Source organism: Vipera berus (assembly GCF_964194415.1).
Source record: "Vipera berus genome assembly, chromosome: 5".
Classification (NCBI taxonomy): domain Eukaryota; kingdom Metazoa; phylum Chordata; class Lepidosauria; order Squamata; family Viperidae; genus Vipera; species Vipera berus.
Window position 1 is genome coordinate 46,348,139 of NC_138207.1, and position 20,830 is coordinate 46,368,968.

The window sequence follows — 20,830 nt, forward strand, 5'->3', positions numbered from 1 at the left end:
TTATAGTTGTTAGTATATGGTTGTTTATGATTGCTTTTTTATATATATATACCTTGTATTTAGCTCTGGGAAGTCCGGGGGGGGGAGGGGGGTTGGGGGGAGGTGGGGGGGGAGGAGGGAGGGGGGGAGGGGGGGGAAGGGGGGAGGTAGGGAGGGGAGGAGGGAGGGGGAAGGGGGTTTTTTAAAGGAAAACTGTATTTTTAAAACTTTTCAATAAAAAAAAAATACTTAAAGTAATGTCAAACATCAAATTAAACATCTATTATTATACCTGATTGAAATAAGCCGGAAATGGAACTTGAGCTCCCATCAGAAAGAACCAGGTTTTCCTGCAGAATAAGTATGTGGGAATGGTCCTAGCAGCACAGAAAGGATAATTTTCCCAAAATGGCTATTTTTACTTTATTTTCTTGAAAAGTATCAAGAATATCATTACTGATTTTTCATACATCACCCTTACAGCCATATCAGCATATTATTCTTTGGGTTAAGAATAATAATGCTACATATATATTTTTTTTAAAAAAAATCAGCCTGAGATTTGTCTTGGATAGAACTCATAGAAGTCATGAAGTAAATTTCTGTTGCAAATTGTACCTCCTTTACCACTGGCCAGTTGTCCTTTGGAGAGAATCCAGTCAGACAGATAAGATTAGGGTTAGAGCTCACATGGTATTCTGAGTAATTTTGAACCATTTTTTTCTGAGTTTGCATAATATATTGAACCATAGACTACTAAATAAACTTGGTTCATACAATATATTAAGCTATTAAAAAAACCTTATGAAAGTTAACACTAAACAAGCTTAGTGTATTGTCAGAAGTGAACAATGAGATTCACGCATGACCAATTCAATTAGCCATTTTATTCTTCATGCCTTTAACACAGGAGTCTTCTCAGACTGCTGATTTGCATCTGGGGCAAACTAGATAAGGTTCAGTGGCATTCAAGGAGGATCAGACTTTGCCCTCTTGTGACTATGTAGAGATTCCAGACTAATTCCCTGTTTGACTCCTCCCCTTGGCTCTGCTAATCTCTTTTTGACATGTGTTATATAAATTAAATTTCCAGCTCTTTAACTGGACAAGTTGTTTTGGGGGTGAAAACTACCTTTGCCTTTCATCGTATAAAGACAAAATGGGTGAATAATTTTTCCAGTCATTGAGATGCTGCTGATTTTCAGAGTCCAGATACTTGTAAAAAGACTATTTTTATCCAGGATGTTTTTTGCTATTTAAAATTTACCTCCCATATAGGCCAATATTATTAAGAATAGTTTTCTTATCATCATTCTGTCTTTGTTAACTTTAGGGCAAATTGATTACAAGCCCAAGTCAGTAAGATAGCATATTCCAGTAGCAGAGAGGAAATAATGTGAAATGTACATATCAATCCATATTTTTTAAGCAATAGCTTGATGAAGAAGTCATAGTAACTTGGTTCACACATAATGCAAATTCCCAAGTGCAAGCCATATTATTATTATTATTTATTAAGCTTATATACCGCCCTTCTCCCGTAGGACTCAGGGCGGTTCACAAGGTTTTTTTAAAAAACAATACAAAAATTACAAAAATTAAAAACAATTAAAATGATTACATTAACCTTGAATACATAAAAATCCCAATTAGAATCCAATTAAAACCCCAATTAATACTCTCAGTCCAGGCCAGAAAGCTCAAAGAGCCAGGTCTTCAGGTCCCGGCAGAATGAGCGAAGGTCAGGGGCAGTCCTAAGCTCTACAGGCAGCTGGTTCCAAAGGGCAGGTGCACCCACAGAGAAGGCCCTCCCCCTGGGTATTGTCCGCCGGCAATCTTTTACCGGTGGTACCCTGAGAAGACCCTCCCTGTGGGAGTGCACAGGACGAAGGGAGCTTGATGCCGGCAGCAGGTGCTCCCTCAGATATCCCGGACCCAAGCCATTTAGGGCTTTATAGGTCATCACATATATCTCAGGTTTATTTCTTATATCTCTCAGTTGTTTTATGACAACAAGCAAATCACAAACGTGTATTTGCATTTGAATAACTACCGTTATATGATTTTCTATAGTGGTATTATGAAATACCAGACGGGGAGTGTGCTGCCACCACGTGGCTGTTTTGGGAAATTATACATTATGCTAATTTTGGTCAGCCAAACCCCTCCTACCCATAACTGGCAGACACACATGCTCCTCCATGACCGGCAGACACACGTGCAGACACTGAGTCGTTACTGTCTTTTGACCTTGGAATACCGTCCATACATCATCTGTCTACACCTTGTCTGCTGTAATCTCATCTGCATGGAAATAAAGGTATTTCTGGATGATCAAGGTATTTCATGAGTTCTGCTATCTGGAAAGAATTGTTAATAGTGATAACATCTGCTTATACAGACCAGCACAGGGAAGATCCTGTTTCTGGATCAAACTGCTGTATTGTGATTGATCCCTTTGTTAAGATAACAAAGGGATCAATCACAATACAGCAGTTTGATCCAGAATAACAACAATCCATATTCTTACAGATTTATGCAGAGGGGCTAACCCTAACCCATTATAACCAACATCTTGATTTTTTTACTCCCCTCTCCCCAGCTTTCCCCACTCCCAGTAGATGCCTCTGGTTGGAGAGCAATTTTCTTTCATTTGTTCCACCCACCACCCAGGATGACTTCCTCTAGATATGATAGTTGCTAGCACTTCATGGAACCAGGAAAATCTTGGCAAATACTCAAAGCTGTCCATTTTAAAGTGCACAAGAAAACAACAAGCAAAACATTCCCTCTTGGAGCTACAGGCTGGACTATCACCCCACTATCATGCTAAAAATCAGGAACACCACTGCATTTACTTGGCAGGGTCACTGAATTGATAACCAAACGCTTTTCAGAGAGATGCACTCTAGTTACTATATTGGAATGAAAAAGTGGTACATGTATGCATGTATCAAGCCTTTACAACAGTTCCACTATATCAGGAATTTATCAATCTCCTTCTAACAAAGATTGCCCCACGCAAAAGCCCAGGGCCCAATTATTGTACTTCTGTAATTGAATATGTAATTTCCAGTGGCACTGGCACATTTGAGTGACAGTACTTTTGCTTCACACTGATATCCAAGACAATAGCCCCATCTCCAAGATGGCCTCTAGATAACACAAGCAATATAAATGGCAATTTGCTGAGGAAATCATTTTGTTGAAGCTGACTGGGTTATACCCCAGAAAGCCCTAAACACAAACACAACATGCCTGAGTCTGATCAGTGCAGTTTGCCAACACCTGCTGACGTGCATAAATGTTGAAACAGTGTTAGCAGCTGTGACAAACTCTTTCTAGCAGTTGTCTTTACAGAACTATGATGACTTTTTCTCAAAGGTCCTTGTCAATTCTCATTCTCTAGAGGTTCTGAACTTGTTGGCAGGGCTTAAATTTCTCTTCACAACATGCATTAGAGAGAGAATCACTATTATTATGAATGTATCCAGCTGAGGATAAAATTACTTTGGCAGTTTTTCCTGTCTTACAATTTTATCCAGGGGCTTTGTGTCTATGTAGATTCTCAGTCATCCAGGTCATGGTTGCCCCAATGGTGCTTTTTCAAGAGGCAACTGGACATTACTGATTTTCTTTAAAGATGTTTCACTTCCCAACCAAGAAGCTTCTTCAGCTCTGACTGGATGGTGGGGAATGGAAGGATTTATATTCCTTGCAGATAGCTGGTCTTTTGCATTCTTTTACAGAGTCATTGAGGCCACTTGGAAGTTTATCTATGTCCTCAAGGTCACCTGAGTGGTGCAAATGGGTGTGGAGCCTTCTTGGAACTGCTGAAAGGACTGTGTTGTAGACTCGAGATAGATGATGCAGTATCCGTCTCCCTCTGTTGAGAGAAGGTTGATCACTTTTGACATAAATGGCCTCTTTGACCCCTCTTTCAAACCTGTGGTACTCTCTGTCTAAAATGTGGACTTTGGTGTTTTCAAAAGAGTGGCCTTTGTTTTGCAGATAGACTACTGAATATTGTCCTGATGGGTTTGTTCTCCTATGTTGTGCCAAGTGTTTATGCTTTGTTTCCCCAATGTACAGATCTGCACATGTCTCACTGCATTGTACTGCATATACTACATTGCTTATTTTGTGTCTGGGTGTTCTATCCTTGGGGCGGACCAATTTCTGCCTTAGTGTGTTCTTGGGTTTAAAATGTACACATATGTTGTGTTGGCTGAAGATCCTCCTGATCTTTTCAGGATGGAATGCAACATATGGAATGAAAACATTGCTTCATTTATTGTTCTCTTCTTTATCTGTTGTCCAGGGGCTGTGCTGTTGTTGTTTTTTATGTCATTGAATGAGTGGCTGTTCTCCTTTCTCTTACTAACTAATTGCCTTTAATTTGCTAATATCATTCATAGCAAATATAGTCCTGTTTCTCAAAGAGTTAGGAGATGTGATCCATTCCTAGTATTGTATCAATGTGAAGTAATATTTAGCCGGTGTGGCTCCCTATCACTGCTATGCAGGGTTGAGAGAAGTTGCAGATTTGTTACTTGTTTGCATCTGAACTTTTAAAGGGTAGAAAAGCAATTGCGGCATTGTCACCCAATCTATGGGTGGTTAGTTGATTTTGAAATCAGAAACTAACAGTAGTGCTGTTTTTCTTGTGCAAATTTATGTTCATATCAGGATACAAAATCAGTTTGCACACATCCTTCAGGAATGCAAATAATAAGCAGATATAGAGCAATCTTCTCCAAACTTGTGCCTTCTCTAATCATGGGACTTCAGCTGTAATCATCAGCAAGTATTGCCAAAAGAGCAGAAATCCAACTCATGTGGACAACTGTCCATTGGGAAAGACTGGTATAGACATTCTTTCCAATGGATTCACTTTCACATTCCTCTTCATTCTCTTGTGACTGTTAATCCCAAATTCAAGCCTGTACAAAAGTGCCCATCACTGCTACATTTTGAATAGCACACCTAAATTTGCATATATTCAAAATTTATTTTTTTTACTAATTTCAGTTCCCATCTAATGCCTATGATATATGCAGACCTAAAATCTTTGTTTTTCTGCCCTCCCTTAGTGAACTTTACAAATCCACTTTTTACTAATTTCTTAGTTATGATAATTTAAACCTGTACAGTGGTAGCAGTCTTGCTAGAGCAGAAATTCTGAAATATGCTCTTTTTAAAAAATCTCTTGATTATGAAATTCATTTCATAAGGGACTGACTGGCTAGAAAATGAGATAAACAATTTCATGAAGAAACAGAGGAGAGTAGGCTGCTTCCAAAAATATCATAGTCCAGGAAGAACCTTAAGTTTATGAACTAGCTCAATAAATAATCTATACAAAAGCTGGAATAACTTGCTTTATGGATGAACTGCTATATAATATTTTCCCTCAGCTTGGTGCCTCCACTTTCTGTAACTAACCTTCAACCTATTTGCAGCCCAAACATTTTGAGAACATCTGGTGGGGAGCTTCTGATGGGGAGTGTGGATCTGAGATGTGCATATCTTTTCATTGCTGATGTTTCTTTCCTTCTTTTCACAGGGAACTGAATGGAAACAATATCACTCGGATCAGTAAACATGACTTTGCTGGGCTGAAGCAGTTGAGAGTTCTGTGAGTGATTTTCCCCCAACAACATAATCACCTTGTTCCCTTCTCTGTCTCAGTATCACTCAAAGTTTATGCCAGGTGTTCCCTTTAGTTGATAGTGGCCCTAGTTCCATAAGAAGATTGGTCCCTGCCTCAAGGAAGATGTATACTCATATATAAAGAAACAGGACTTCCACTTACTAGTTTAATAAGTGTGCCCTTTGTCTTCCTGTTTTCCCTGTTTTTCCCTTTTAACTCGATTCTTGTGTCATTTTTATAGGCAGCTGATGGAAAACCAGATCAATGTGGTGGAACGAGGAGCGTTTGACGACATGAAAGAATTAGAGCGACTGTGAGTGTCTCAGGGCACTGGATGTGCTATGAAAGCTGGTGGTGGGGAAAATGCCAGAGAACAAAAAAAAAGAGATGCAATTTCCCAACATATACGTCCATTTTTTCTTTTCTACTAAACCATGCATTTAGAAGCATGAGTTAGGGTTCCCATTGGACTTCCTGATCCTTGATAGATTAGAAGTGGAATTAAGCAGAGATATGAAGAATACACCTTATGGTCAAAGGCAATCAATTCCATTACTTAGATCAAGAATAACTTCTCTTTGCCCCTACCCTCCTGCTCATATGAGCAGATGGTGCAAGATCTATGTGTTTTTACACTCATCTTGAACAGCTTGGCTGGCATTTGTACCCAGATGCTTCTCAATCTGTTTGCCATTCTTTTCAGGTCCAAAATAATTTTCAGCAAGAAGTATCCAATCAGGAACAGGGCACAGACCTGTCTCGGCAACATCTGCATGTTTTCTTCACAGCAACTGTAAAAAAACACCACTTTAAAACTTACTGTTTCTCTCCTGGTACCAACTCTGCCACCCTCAGAAAGCTAGAACAGTCCCAGTGCTATGTTGACTGATGTCCAATATCCTTAGAACCTGTCACCATTTAAGTTGATAGTTCTTCTTGTAATATAGATATGCCATATCTATATTATCATGGAAAATGGTAAAGTGCCATGGACAATGAAAGGTTTCTGTTGACTTCTGGATGGATTTTCTGTGTCACATTAGCCCTTTCCCTTATTTCTGTACTGTTCTACACCCCACCCCACCCCAATGATCCTCTAGGAAAAAAAAATCTCCCTCCATGGTACTATTCTATGACTCAGTACCTGACTTGCTCTTGCATCATTAATATTCTCTGCTCTTCAGTCTTGATAATAGTCCAAATATATATATTTAAAATACACGTGCTTTGCAACCAGAGTAATAAAATTAAAACTATGCATGTACATAGACATGCTATGGTGTATATATTGAGTATTTCTATTTACAATATTTGGTCATTAACTTTTTCATCAATTATTTTCAGCTAAATCTGCAAAACACATGTTGACGCTAACAGAGTAATTTGTCAAAAAGTATGTCAAAAACAGAAAGCTATGAGACTCTGACATTATGAAATGAGTAGAAAACCACGATGTTTTAGAATTTTAATCTGAATCCAGCACTATTTTATGGCATAAAATATACACAGCATAAATACTAATATATATATATATATATATATATATATATATATATATATATATATATATATATATATATATATATATATATATATATATATATATATATACATACATACAAACACACATACATATACATATATATTAATACAATTCAAAAGTACTTATTCAACAAACATGTTGTCTGAGTTTATCATTCATTAATACAAACTGAATTCCTAATCCCTTATTCCTTTCTCCAGTCATTGATAAAATAAGTCCCAAGTTTGAAAGGATTCTGCCGGGAACAAATTCCCATCGCCCAGTACGCTCACACAGAGAAGGCCTCCTCAGGGTACCATCGGCTAGACAATGCCGGCTTGCGACCCCCAGGGGAAGAGCCTTCTCTGTGGGAGCGCCAGCCCTGTGGAACCAGCTCCCCCCCTGAGCTTCGGATGGCCCCAGATCTCCAGTCCTTTCGCCGCGGCCTCAAAACACTCCTTTTCCACCTGGCTGACCTGGACTGACAGGGATTTTAATTATGTTTACAATTTTAACTCTAATCTTTAATTTATTTCAATTTTTAATTTTAATTTACTGTACAGAGACCTTTAATTTTTGTTGTTGTTAGCCGCCCTGAGTCCCTCGGGAGATAGGGCGGGATATAAGTCCCATTAATAAATAAATAAATAAATTTTGTTTCTTCTTTTTTTTTCAACCTCAGAGTAAGTCTGTCCATTTCTGCACAATCTAGTATTTTTTAAATTATTTCTTCCTCTGGTGGTATTTCTTCATTTTTCCAATATTGTTTGACTATGATTCTTGCCACTGTTATTACATGTAAGATCAAGTATATACTTTGTTTGTCAAGCTTTTCTGGCGTTATACCTATTAAGAAAAGTTCAGGTTTAAAATCTACATGTTTTCCCAACATCTTTTCTAGCTAAGTATGTATTTTTATCCAATATCTCTTCGCTTTAACACATGTCCACCATACATGGTAATAGGTACCTGACTTGTGATTACATTTCCAACAACTATCTGACATATTTTTAAACATTTTTGCTAGTCTTGCTGGTGGCAAGCGCCATCTGTAAAACACTTTATATAAGTTTTCTTTGTAAGAGGTTGACATTGTCAGTTTATAATTTCTTTCCCACAAGTTTTGCCATTTCTCTAAATCTATATTGTATCCAAAATTCTTTGCCCATGTTATCATTGTTTCTTTTACTTGTTCATTTTCCATTTTCAAATTCAATAAGAAGTTATACATTTTCTTAATTAGTTTCTCATCAGAGGTTAATAATATCTGATCAAACAAGATCTGTTCTTTATAAAATCCATACAATTTAACATCTTTATTATATCTCACTTGCATTTGTAAATATGCCCACCATGATAGATCAATACCCTGATTTTCCATCTCTTGTTTAGATTTTAAATTCCCTTCAGAGTTTAGAATATCTTTATATGTCCATATTTTTTCAAGACTGATTAAATTTGGATGTATAAATGCTTCCAATGTTGAAAGCTATCCTGGAATTTCCAAGTATATTTTACATTTTATTTTTCCCATGTTAGTAATAATGCATTTCTAATATAGTGGTTTTATTATTTTATTTATTTATTTATTTATTTATTCGGTTTATACACTGCCCTACTCCCGAAGGACTCAGGGCGGTTTACAAGGCAAAATTTAAAAACAATACAATATAAAATTAAAATAAAATTAAATAAAGTCTAGCCCCAAAAAATTAAAATCACAATTTAAAAACATTAAAACCCCTCAGTCCAGACCAGATAGCTCAAAGAGCCAGGTTTTTAGGTCCCGGAGAAATGAACAAAGGTCGGGGGCAGTCCGGAGTTCCGTTGGCAGTTGATTCCATAGGGCAGGCGCACCCACAGAGAACGCCCTCCCCCTGGGGATCGCCCATCAGCAATCCTTGACCGGCGGTACCCTGAGGAGGCCCTCCCTGTGGGAGTGCACAGGACGATGGGAAATTGACGCTGACAGCAGGTGCTCCCTCAGATAATCCGGGCCCATGCCATTTAGGGCTTTATAGGTCATCACCAGCACCTTGAATCTCGCCCGGAGGGCAACTGGAAGCCAATGCAGCTCGCAGAGAAGAGGTGTTACATGGGAGTATCGGGAGACTCCCATCACAACTCGTGCAGCTGCATTCTGCACCAGCTGAAGCCTCCGAGTGGTACTCAGGGGCAGCCCCATGTAGAGAGCATTGCAGTAGTCTAGCCGGGAGGTCACGAGCGCATGGGTGACTGTGCGTAGGGCATCTTGGTCCAGATAGGGCCGTAACTGGCACACCAGGCAAACCTGGGCAAAAGCCCCCCTGGCCACGGTTTTGAAAATATTTATGAATTTTATTTTTCCCATACCATAGGAAAGCGGGACAATTGAGTTGTAGGTCATGTCCCTCCAAATACAACAACCTTTTATTTCTAAGAGTTATCCATTCTTTTACCCATGTTAGTATTGATGCTTGATAATATAAAACCCATTCTGGCAAACCAAAACCTCCATTTTCATTAGCTTCTTGTAACATTTTCAATTTAATTCTAGCTTTCTTTTCTTGCCAAACAAAATTTAAAATTAGACAATTTAAGTCTTCAAAGAATTTTTTTCTCCAGTTTTTTAAGTATCGTTTGAAATAAAAACAATATTTTTGGTAATATGTTCATTTTTACTGTAGCAATTCTTCCTAAGATCAACAATTACACATTTTTCCATTTTTTCTAAGTCAAGTTTTATTTGATTCAGTAATTTTATATAGTTATCTTCTTTTATCATTGAACATGTTGCTGTCAAGTATATTCCCAAGTATTTGACCTTTGTGAGTATTTGTAATTCTATTTTTTCTGACTTTTTTTTTGTTCATCTGTAAGATTTTTAACTATCACTTTAGTTTTGTCTCTGTTTATCTTCAGTCTTGCTACCTCTCCAAACTGTTCTATCTTTTCCAATAATTTAGGAATCATCTCTAAAGGTTCCTCTAGGACAGGGGTGTCAAACTCAATTTCATTGAGGGCCGCATCAGCATTACGGTTGCCCTCAGGGGGCCGGGTGGGTGTGTCCAGGGTGGGCGTGGCCTACTGGGTGGGCATGGCTAGAGTGCGTATGGCCTACTGGGTGGGCATGGCCAGCTCTACATTGTTCGCATCAAGGGTGCCTATGGGGGTCTGGGCAGGAGTGGGACAGATCTGAGGGTCTCTGGCAGAAGGAGGGTGTCTGGGCCAAAGCCAAGGCAGTGGGGGCCGTTCCCTCACCATTTCCAGGATGGCTTCGCGGGCCACATGAAACCACTTCACGGGCCAGATCTGGCCCCCGGGCCTTGTGTTTGACATGTCTGCTCTAGGATGAATACCAAGTCATCTGCAAATGCTTACAATTTATAAGTTTCACCTTTTATTTCTAGTCCTTTAATTTCTGGGTCTTGTCTAATATTTCTATTTAAAACTTCCAAAGTTAAAATAAATAACAATGGAGATAGTGGACATTCTTGACTTGTGCCTACTAATTATTCTTAAGAAGGCTTTGAAGCTTCTTTGCAAATATAATAGGATTTTCTCACAGCAGCACTGATGGGTGGGGATGAGGATGTCCAAAGAAGCAAGACAGCAGATGCAGTTTCACACAATTCAAACCTTACCCCTTTTGTAGAACTTGGATTGTAAAACTGCGTTCACCAACTGGCCTATGTAGGCTATGCCACTGGTGTCTAACTTAGAGATGCTATAGAACTAGTGCTTAGATTATCAGAGGAAAAGGAAAATCTTGGCATCTGTAATGGCTATTTCCCCATATAATTGGAGTATTTAGTGGAAATTACTAGCTTTGAAGGCATGAGATACATTGAAGGTTATACTGCATCACTGGTAAAGTAGGATATTTTATTGTCGATATTTTACAGGGTTTGTGTTTGTAATCCTTGCCTAATGTTCATATTTTATTGCACATATCTGCATCCATTTGCATAGAAAGATTGATAAATATGGACTAGGAAAATTATTTTTTTAAGTTCAGGGAAGCATTATTCCATTCTAGCCCTAACATTTTGAAGATATCTTGCAGAAAACGGACCAAAAAAATTGAATTGCAACTTGTAGTCAGTACTATATCATCCCTAGGTTGAGAAAGACCACCTGTATCTAAATGTATCTGTGAATGCTTATGATGACTTCTTTTTCCACCCTCCATTTCTCTAGACGGCTAAATAGGAACCAGCTACACACTTTGCCAGAGCTCCTCTTTCAGAATAACCAAGCATTGTCACGGCTGTAAGTAATGTACTTCATTTTGTTCATAGCTTGTTGTGTAATGTTTTGCAACTTGTTCTGAAAAATGATGGTGAATTGGTGCTGCCATTCATTCAGGCATTTAAGCTGCTGGGTTTCAGTACCATGACTCAGATGAATTATGCTGGCAAGTACACTAATGCAGTGTGAATCCTTGGGTGTGATTGTGTTTTGTAGTTGTTGAATAAGAAACAGATAAAGTTTGTCCAGTCCCTACCTATAGATGTTGTACTACCTTAATATTATAGGTATCAGTTCAATATGAACCAATGTTTTTGCTTCCCTGGGCTACTAGGATTCTTCTATGTTTTAAGGAAGTCAAAGGCTATTTTCTATATTGTCTATATATTAAAGCTTATGATATATATATATATATATATATATATATATATATATATATATATATATATATATATATATATATATATATATATATATATATATATATATATATATATATATATATATATATATATATATATATATATATATATATATATATATATATATATATATATATATATATATATATATATATTAATGTGAACATACTATAGTTCATATATAAATACTGGTACTGTGTGCTGAATTTTACCAAATGATATTTTAGGATAATAGCTGAGATATGAAAGTTGATTGGTAACATTGTCCCAATTGTTCAGTTGGCTGTATTTCTACAGGAATTTTTGAAGCAGTCTTAAACTTCTGGTTGGTCAGCAAATTAGGCATTGATTAAGTATGAAAATTGGGACAGGCAGAGTACTAGCTACAAAGGAGCTCCATTGCATATCCATATCCAGATACTCAAGTGCTGAAGATACAAAGGAAGGAATAATTTCACATGCTGCACAGATATACCTGGGTTGAAAGGATATTACAATTATGCCTCTTGCTAAACTGATATTAATACATTTTAGCAGCATAGTATTTGTATACATGTATGACTCTTTGTGTCCATTACTATGAAGTATTTTCCAAAATGTTTCAGATGAGGAATTCATGAATGAGAATTGGATTTCTATCTTGCAGGATTAAATGCTAATTTAAATATTTCATGTTCCTCATTAAGCAGATATGTAATTTTTTTGTTTCAATTTTTAATTGTCAGGAGCTAGAAAAGAGAAAATGTGGACATACCTTTTTTAAAAAAGTAGCTGTAAATAGATTAAAGGCAAAATGTACAAATGTAAAAAAAAATCCCTATACATTTGTATCCCAAATTGTTGTCCTAAAATGTTTAAACTTCAATTTGTTGGTAAAGCATCTTTATCATTATTGTGTTTCTGTATAGCTTTTCTAAATGCAAATGTAGCAATAAGTTATATAATATGTTTGCTTCTATGATTGTTAACTATTAGCAAATCATAACATCATGCAAGTGGGGAGCACCTGCTGAGGCTCATTATCACATATCGGAAGGATGTGAAAAGAGCTTCTGGCAAAGCTTTTAAATCAGAAAATCCACTTATATAATTAGAGAGTGCATCCTCTCCAGTTACTGAAGGCAAGAGCAGAAGTAGAAATATTAGGTGGTATTGAGCCAAAGTGGAAGCAAGAAGATGACATCGGCTATGCATAAGCTTTGGATTTTTCAGAATTTCAAGAATGGCTGACTACAGTGGCTGTGTTTGTATAGCATGCTGCACTAATCTGTTGGGGTACATGACTTATCTGGGGACAATCCAGCAAATCATCAGTGGATCTCAGTTGGATTTTTTTTAACCTGTTGGTGAAAAACTGAAAATTCCACAGTGATCTCATTGCAGAGTGCTTTAGTTTCCCAGTCCTCTTTGGCTCACATTTTTTGTTGGATTGGCATCTTTATCAAGGAACTCAAGGAATTTTTTATACTCCTTTCCTCACAACAATTTAGTGGGGTACTGGTCTATACTGGGAGAAACTGACTGGTTGAAAATGAGCTCCTATGCACCTGAGGGCAGGGGATCAACAATCTGAGGACCCAGATTGTTGGGGGCAATAAGCTGACTTTGTAAAAATGCCGCGCCCTGAGTCTTCGGAGAAGGGCGGGATATAAATGGGATTAAAAAATAATAATAATAAAAAAATAAACCCACCAGAGATGGTGTCCTTAGAAAAATCCTAGTCTTCAGGGTTGCTTTTGGCTTGCATCTGAGTGGAGGCAGCCAGAAGGCAGAAGTATCTCAAGTAAACTAAGATCACCAAAGCTAAGCTGCAGAAATCTGGATCACCATAGAAAATAGGCATGGCGAGTCACTTTGCTGTTATATTATGGTTGTCCATATTTTTACAGGCCAGATATGGTAGCCCAAATTTAACTCCAAACAATTTTGTGTCCAGCTTGAGCTAAAATCCTGTTACGTTGTTGACTGGGTTTCATGTTTATGAACTAAATCAGCACATCATTTGAATCCAGCTGATAAATTATTTCATTTTTTTTCCTGATTCCTTTCTCCCTTCCCATTCCATTATTTCTTCTGTGCTATGTTTTTCTTTTCAATTTTTTCCACAACATATACTTGAATAAAGAGTATTCTTTGTACCTTAGGATGGAATAGGAGTTTTTAATAAGCAAAATTGATACTTTGAATGATTTGTAACTTGCCCAATTACACGTGTATGTATGTTTAGGCCATATTTAGGACTTCTCAGGGGAAAAGGTTATTGAAATCAGAACTGACTTGATAAATTTTATTTTTATTACATTTTTATTGTCTGAAAATGTTTGTAAAAAATTGAATATCAGAGCTGTTTACATAGCATGTATGGTGCCAGGGTGCCCATAAATACTTTCCTTACATTTTTAAAAATGTAATTATTAAAAAAGAAAAAAATGGAAGACAGATATTTTATAAGTGCATAGTATTTAGTTCTGATATTACCTCTGAAGCTCATAATGGCAACAGAGTCATTCTTAGGAAACTAAAATGCTTAAGCCCAAGCCTTTGAACCTAAGTGTAGTCATCTTTCCAGCAAAAAAGAAAAACTTGGGCTGAGATAATAGAAATCATACGGAGTAGGAGGAATAGAGGGAATAATAGGACTCAACCTGGCTGAAGAAAGAAAGCCAAGCTATCAAGGAGAGATTTGCTTCCCCCCCCCGCCCCCGCTCCAATTTCCCCTACCTTTTAAGAAGCACCAAATTGATTCCTATGGAATGCCAATTTGGCCTGGTAATAGGGGCTTCGGTCTCAGGGACAAGTGGGGAATGGGAGGGGGAGATATGCAATCCGTTTCCCACTGCAGTCCAGGACTTGCTTCTCAGCTAGATGGAAGATCTTAAGAATGAGTATGAAAGGAAGTACCAAGGAGATGGTTTCCTCTGTTTTGTAAGGAATAATATAAAAGGACAAGAGCAAGGGTAGGTCTGTGCTAGCTCTCTAAAAAGCTTGGTTTCTGAGGCAGCCGTTGCCAAGGTAGCTGATTACTTGATTTGGCTCACTGCCATTGGCCAATGACTTTCCTCCTCCAAGTTTTTAGACAGTTGCCCACTGTTGTTGGACAGTATCCTTCTCATAAATAAAGCCATAGCCGTTTCTAGATTTATGAGGGGATCAGTACATGTACATGTTGTGAATGGATTAAGCCTTTCCACACATATCTACGTGTCCAAATCCTCCATTCTGTTCTAGCTGGATCTAGCTGACTTTCATCTTTTTTTCATGTTAGAATACATCTTTCAAACTAGATTATATCTTACAGTATCCTTCATGTTTCTAAACTTCATTATGTCTTCAAGGATTTCTGGAGAATACAAATTGTAAATCAAAGCTACATAGGATTGTATTGTATTTAAGAGGATTTTTCTGTCTTCTGTTTGTTCTAATGGTGCATATGTTTGCTTCGGACCTAAAGCTTATGGGAATGCAAATGGCTGTATGAGCTAAGGACCTGCGTGCATTATTTCTGGTGGTGCAATGTATTTTTAAATGTTATGGAATTTTACATATCTTAAATTTCTTCTCAATGCATTGAAGTATTTTGTTTGTTTATAGGTTACCCATTTCATTTTGAAAATGAGCAGCATGGAGCCACTGACAATCAGCCAATTTTGTTATTTATTGCTGTAGAATAACTGTAAATTTCAATGGTCTTTAGGTACAATCTGAGTATTTATAACATAACACAGAAATTAGATCAGAAAGAAACATCACACAAAATTTCTGAAATATAGGTTTATTTTTTCAATTGTGGTGTTAGCAGTTGTATCAAAACTGCTAACACCACAGTGGATTTTCTGCTCCCTTTTGTTTAGCTTTAACTTGAATTTAAAACTTCTTCATTTGATAGAGGCTACCAAATAAGAATAATATTATATAAACTTCACTCTCCAACTTTAAGGAATTTATAGAACAGCAGATTCACTGAGTTGCCTGGATAAGTTTGCCTCGGCTGTCTTAGTGTCAGGGGTCCTTGGTGCTCTCTGAGCCTGCTTGTTTTCTTGGAGACGTTTCATTATCCAAACTAGGTAACATCATCAATGCTAGCTGTTACCTAATTTGGTAATGAAACATCTGCAAGAACATCTGCAAGAAAACAAGAAAGCTCAGAGAGCACCAAGGACCCCTCATTTCAACCCTGAGCTACAAATATTCTTCTTTATTAGTATCTTAGTGTCATTTTGTATTATAATGAAAATATTGTGATAACCAATTTATTTCTATTTTATTTCAAAGTGGAGGAAGGGGGGGAGGCAATCTAAATTAGCAAGTAATCCATGGTGTCAACTAGCATGCAAAACATTTTTTTCCCCTCGGTTTGTTCCTAATATTTTTGTGTACTTTTTGATTATTATATTTCCCCGCACTAACAAATTAATGAAGTAGAAAAAAGATCTGCAGGCAGGAAATTCTATTTTAGGACATCTAATAGAATTAGAATTAGAATAGCAGAGTTGGAAGGGACCTTGGAGGCCTTCTAGAATCTAATCCAACCCTCTGCTTAGGCAGGAAACGCTATATCATTTCAGACAAAATGGTTGTCCAATCTGTTTGTAAAAACTTCCAGTGTTGGAGCATTCAAAACTTCTGCAGGCAAGTTGTTCCACTGATTAATTGTTCTAACTGTCAGGAAGTTTCTCCTTAGTTCTAGGTTGCTTCTCTCCTTGACTAGTTTCCATCTGTTGCTTCTTGTCCTGCTTTCAGGTGCTTTGGAGAATAGCTTGACTCCCTCTTCTTTGTGGTAGCCCCTGAGATATTGGAACACTGCTATCATGTCACCCTTAGTCCTTCTTTTCATTAAACTAGACATACCCAATTCCAGCAACCGTTCTTTAAGTTTTAGCCTCCAGTCCCCTGATCATTTTTGTTGCTCTTTGCACTCTTTCGAGAATCTCAAAAAAAAATTTTACATCATGGTGACCAAAACTAGATGCAAATAGTGAACAAACACACAGTTACTTTTTAAACACGTTCTCATTTTTCTTTGCATTGCTGTCCTATAATAAGTCTATGTGATCACTAAAAGTTGACACCAACTTGACAGCATGTAATCATTCAACCTAAAATAAGAAAGATAGGCAAAGCTTCCAGAATATGGATGAGATATGTGGGCTTAAGACATTTAACAATGTGGCCTTTGTCATTATTAAAAACTCCCTCTCTGTGTGGATATGGTTCAAAAGGTAATTAAATAACTATTAATGATGCCCAGACTTCAACAATTGTTGTCATGTACATTCTTTTGAAGCCATGGATATTTTTCACATTTTTACTGAAGAGTTTGAAAGATTTTGTTTCTAATATGAAAATTATCTGTGAGACATATTCTTATAATTGGAGAGGGAGGTTACTTGTGTTGACAGTAGTAAATAGGATGAGGTTAGCTGTGACTCTGATGGAGTAAGACTTCACTGTACTGTATGGCAGCTTCATCAGTAATATGATATAAAACAATATAATATTTCTGCACTTCCAGAATTATTATAATATTTGCCAAGAAGAGATAGGGAAACTATTAAAACAAGCAAATTAATACTGCTTTTAGTAATACTAGTAATAATAATAATAACACAAAAAATATATACACAGTTGATGGAAAATATGTTGCTATAATAGAATCATACAATATGTATGAGGGGCATTGTTGAGCTGAAAACCTAGAATAGGTTTTTTTAACTTTCCAGATTTGTGAGTAGCACAATTTTCTGCTTCTCCTTCTGTCTTTATTTTATGGTACACATAAGCCTTAAAATGTATGAGTTGGGAGGCAAATGAAAAAAGAAAGAAAGAAAGAAAGAAAGAAAGAAAGAAAGAAAGAAAGAAAGAAAGAAAGAAAGCAAGCTCAACATAATGAAATATTGATATCCTATCGTGGTACTTGCTATTTTCATGGTGGAATGGAGTATGGCAAAGTCCAGTCTGAGCACAAAGAAGAATTGCAACCAAATCACTGTCACCCTTAACTTGGCTGTGTGTAAAACACTCTGAGGGCAGTTAAACCTTGTGTAATTCTAACGACTAGTTGTCACTGTACAGTACTCTTTATTAGACTCATTTTAAACTTTTGCAAAGCTTGGCAACTTCTCAAGACACTTCAAAGGACAAGCAGATACTGGTTTAACTGTTAACAATTTCTGCCAAACCACTTAGATGGATGGGAAGAGATTCCTAGCATCTCTGTGACATTACTTTTCATAGATGTAACCATGACAACCTGGTTTTCAACTTGTTTGATATTCATTATGTAGCCTCAATAATTCTTTGAGTATCAATGTGCAACACATAGGGAGAGGGCTCCCATTAATTGATGTCTATTTCATTCTGCTGCATGACTTTTTGTTGCAGACAGGTGAAGGAGAAAAGTAATGAATTTATTTTCTCTCTGTCAAAAAACTATTTTATAAAAGGACTAAAGGAAATGTGGATTAATGGTCAAGACAAAAATATATAGATTATGAATAATAACCTACATTTCAGATCACCTACTTTGTGACAGTTTGTGGATAAACAGACTTTTCCTCTACAAAATATATTCTTTGCTAACTAAAGTTGTGTTTCAAAGCACTATGATAGTTTTTGTTCCTCTTCATGTAAGCAATTAAAAAACACAGCTTTAGAAGCGGTGTGTTCCTAAGTGGTACAGCAATGCTGAGTTACAATATTTTCATGATGTACTGTATATGTGGTATGGGTATTCTTACGTATATACTATTTTTTTCTTTTAAGGAGTTCAAAATAGTCAAGAATTCTATTTCTTTTTAGCTCCTTAGCTGATCTGCATGAAATGTGGGAAGCTCTGATTTGCTGAACATCACCCGGTCAGCTTCTCAGCTCCACAAGACAGACCTCCCTATTGTCCCATACTATAATTTGTCTCTATAATGGGAGCACATTCAGAGGTCCTATGGTACATACAGTTTCCAGAACCCCTCCAAAAATTGCCATAAATGCATTGTTTTTAATATGTTTTAATATGGAAATGGCACATTTTATTTAATGTAATTTAATTTGAGTTAATATTAAATCAATTTTTGAAGTGTGCTCCTGGCCTGCTATTGAAAGGCCAAATGTGGAATTCAGTTTCCCCAAAGGTTGCACATCTCTGCACTATGTGGATCATGATATGTAGTGTTGTGTATGTTCCCTCGATGGGAATAACTGAAAGACAATTATATTAGGATGTAGAAATACATGTCCTTAAATCTCTTTTCTCATTAATGAACGTTCGGAGCCAGGAAATGGTGCTTGTCTGATAGTTTGCTGGAGAAGACCCAACCCTGCTGACCTTATTTCAAATGGGGTTCAATTAAATTGTCAGCCTTGGACAGATGAACAAAGGGCTAGGCCCTTCCTGCTCCTTTCCTGCATCTCACATTTGCAAGAGGACCAGTCTCACTGCGAAAATGAAGAACTGTTCAGTTGTCAAGGTCACCTTTTTGCTTTGGTAATCATGAGCTAAATACATTTCCATCATTCTTCCCTTGCTAGATGTATAGCTTCATGACCCACAGGGACAGTGACTTTTGTTATTATCTAAGAAAACATATGGCAGGGGACTGTAGTGAGAAGGAGAGCAAATGTTCCTTTTTTCAGAGCATCTAGCATTAAGTTAAAGCATAACTAATCTCTTTCTTTCCACAAGTTTGTGGTTATATCCATCTTCAGCCATGATGCAGATTCTATAATATTATTCCTGGTTTTTTAAAAAATGCAAATGTATTTATTACCTGAGCTTGACTTCACACACACACACACACACACACACACACACACACACACACCCTGGGAAAATGCCATGCAGTGGGGAAATAAGGACTTTTTCTCACTACTGAGTGAAATCACTCTCTACTCTGTGCCCAATATACAAATTTTAACTATTTCAGATTCTTTGCGTCAGTGAAATCTATACTGGTCTAATATTTGTTGCCCCATTGTCAATGTTTGTGCTACTTCCATTCTGACTCGCTGCGGAATGACACTTTCTTAAGTACCCCAAAAAAGTCCTCATATGTTGTCCCGATCGGTCCATCAGTTAAAAAAAGATGCAACTTTCTTACTTGCATAATAGCCAAATCATAATAGCCCCTTATAATCACAGGAAAATATTATTTTAATATGTAGTGCATGGAAGCAAAAGTACATGTGGAGGTCCTATAGTTTCCCAGCAGGAATAGACAATCATTTATAGGCCCATTTTCATCCTATATCTATTTGATCATAAATCAAGTTGAGGATAACCTATGACAAGACTGAGATGGGATGGTGTGTTCATCCTGGCCTACCTTGATCTCTTGGTGCCCTTTAATATCATCAATCTTGATCTCTGCCTCTCTCTTTTTCTGCCTGCCTGCCTCCCTCTCTTTCTCTCTGTCTCTCTCTCTCTCTCTCTGTGTGTCTCTCTCTCACACACACACACTGTATAAATAAAAAAATTAAAAGAACATAAAAAGTAACAAACTAATACAGAATAAAGAGAACAAAGAGAGAAAGAGATAAGGAAAAACAGGTGTGGAGAAAGAAAGAACCTTCTATTTACCTCTATAGCAAATACAACTACGATTACAAAATTATCCTTATGATTACAAAAAAGCTCACTTTTTTCTTTTATCCATGATTTTTTCTACTCATCAAAACCACATAATAAGTGACCTTTTTCTGTTTCTTACAAAAAGTTTATAAGGAGTTTCCAGACAGTCATAAATGATTTAACCATTACTGCAAGTTCCACCATCTTCACCAATCATTCCTTTATTGGGGAACTGTTGAACCTTTCCATTTTTGAGCATATAATAATTTTGCTGCGTTAGTCATATGTATATAAACAAAATTCCACTATTTTTTTTAGGTACCTATCTATTGGTGCTAAAAAAAAAACCCCATGGGATTTGAGGGTACCTGCACATTTCAGCCTGTAATGCAACACTCTGATCTGCCTGTTATGTGTCCTTGACTTTGTAATGGGTTACAAAGTGCAACAGATTTTGTAGT

The 20,830-nt window shown here is 37.0% G+C and overlaps 1 protein-coding gene across 1 annotated transcript in view; it reads left to right on the forward strand.

The window, feature by feature from the left end:
• The window catches only part of SLIT1 (slit guidance ligand 1), a gene marked incomplete at its 5' end in the record, with an annotated part of 156,208 nt that overhangs the window by 22,486 nt on the left and 112,892 nt on the right, over nt 1–20,830 (forward strand). Inside the window, 3 exons of the mRNA XM_081329657.1 lie at nt 5,546–5,617; nt 5,874–5,945; nt 11,334–11,405. Of these exons, the coding sequence (XP_081185783.1) occupies nt 5,546–5,617; nt 5,874–5,945; nt 11,334–11,405 (216 nt within the window). The remainder of the gene's footprint in view (nt 1–5,545; nt 5,618–5,873; nt 5,946–11,333; nt 11,406–20,830) is intronic.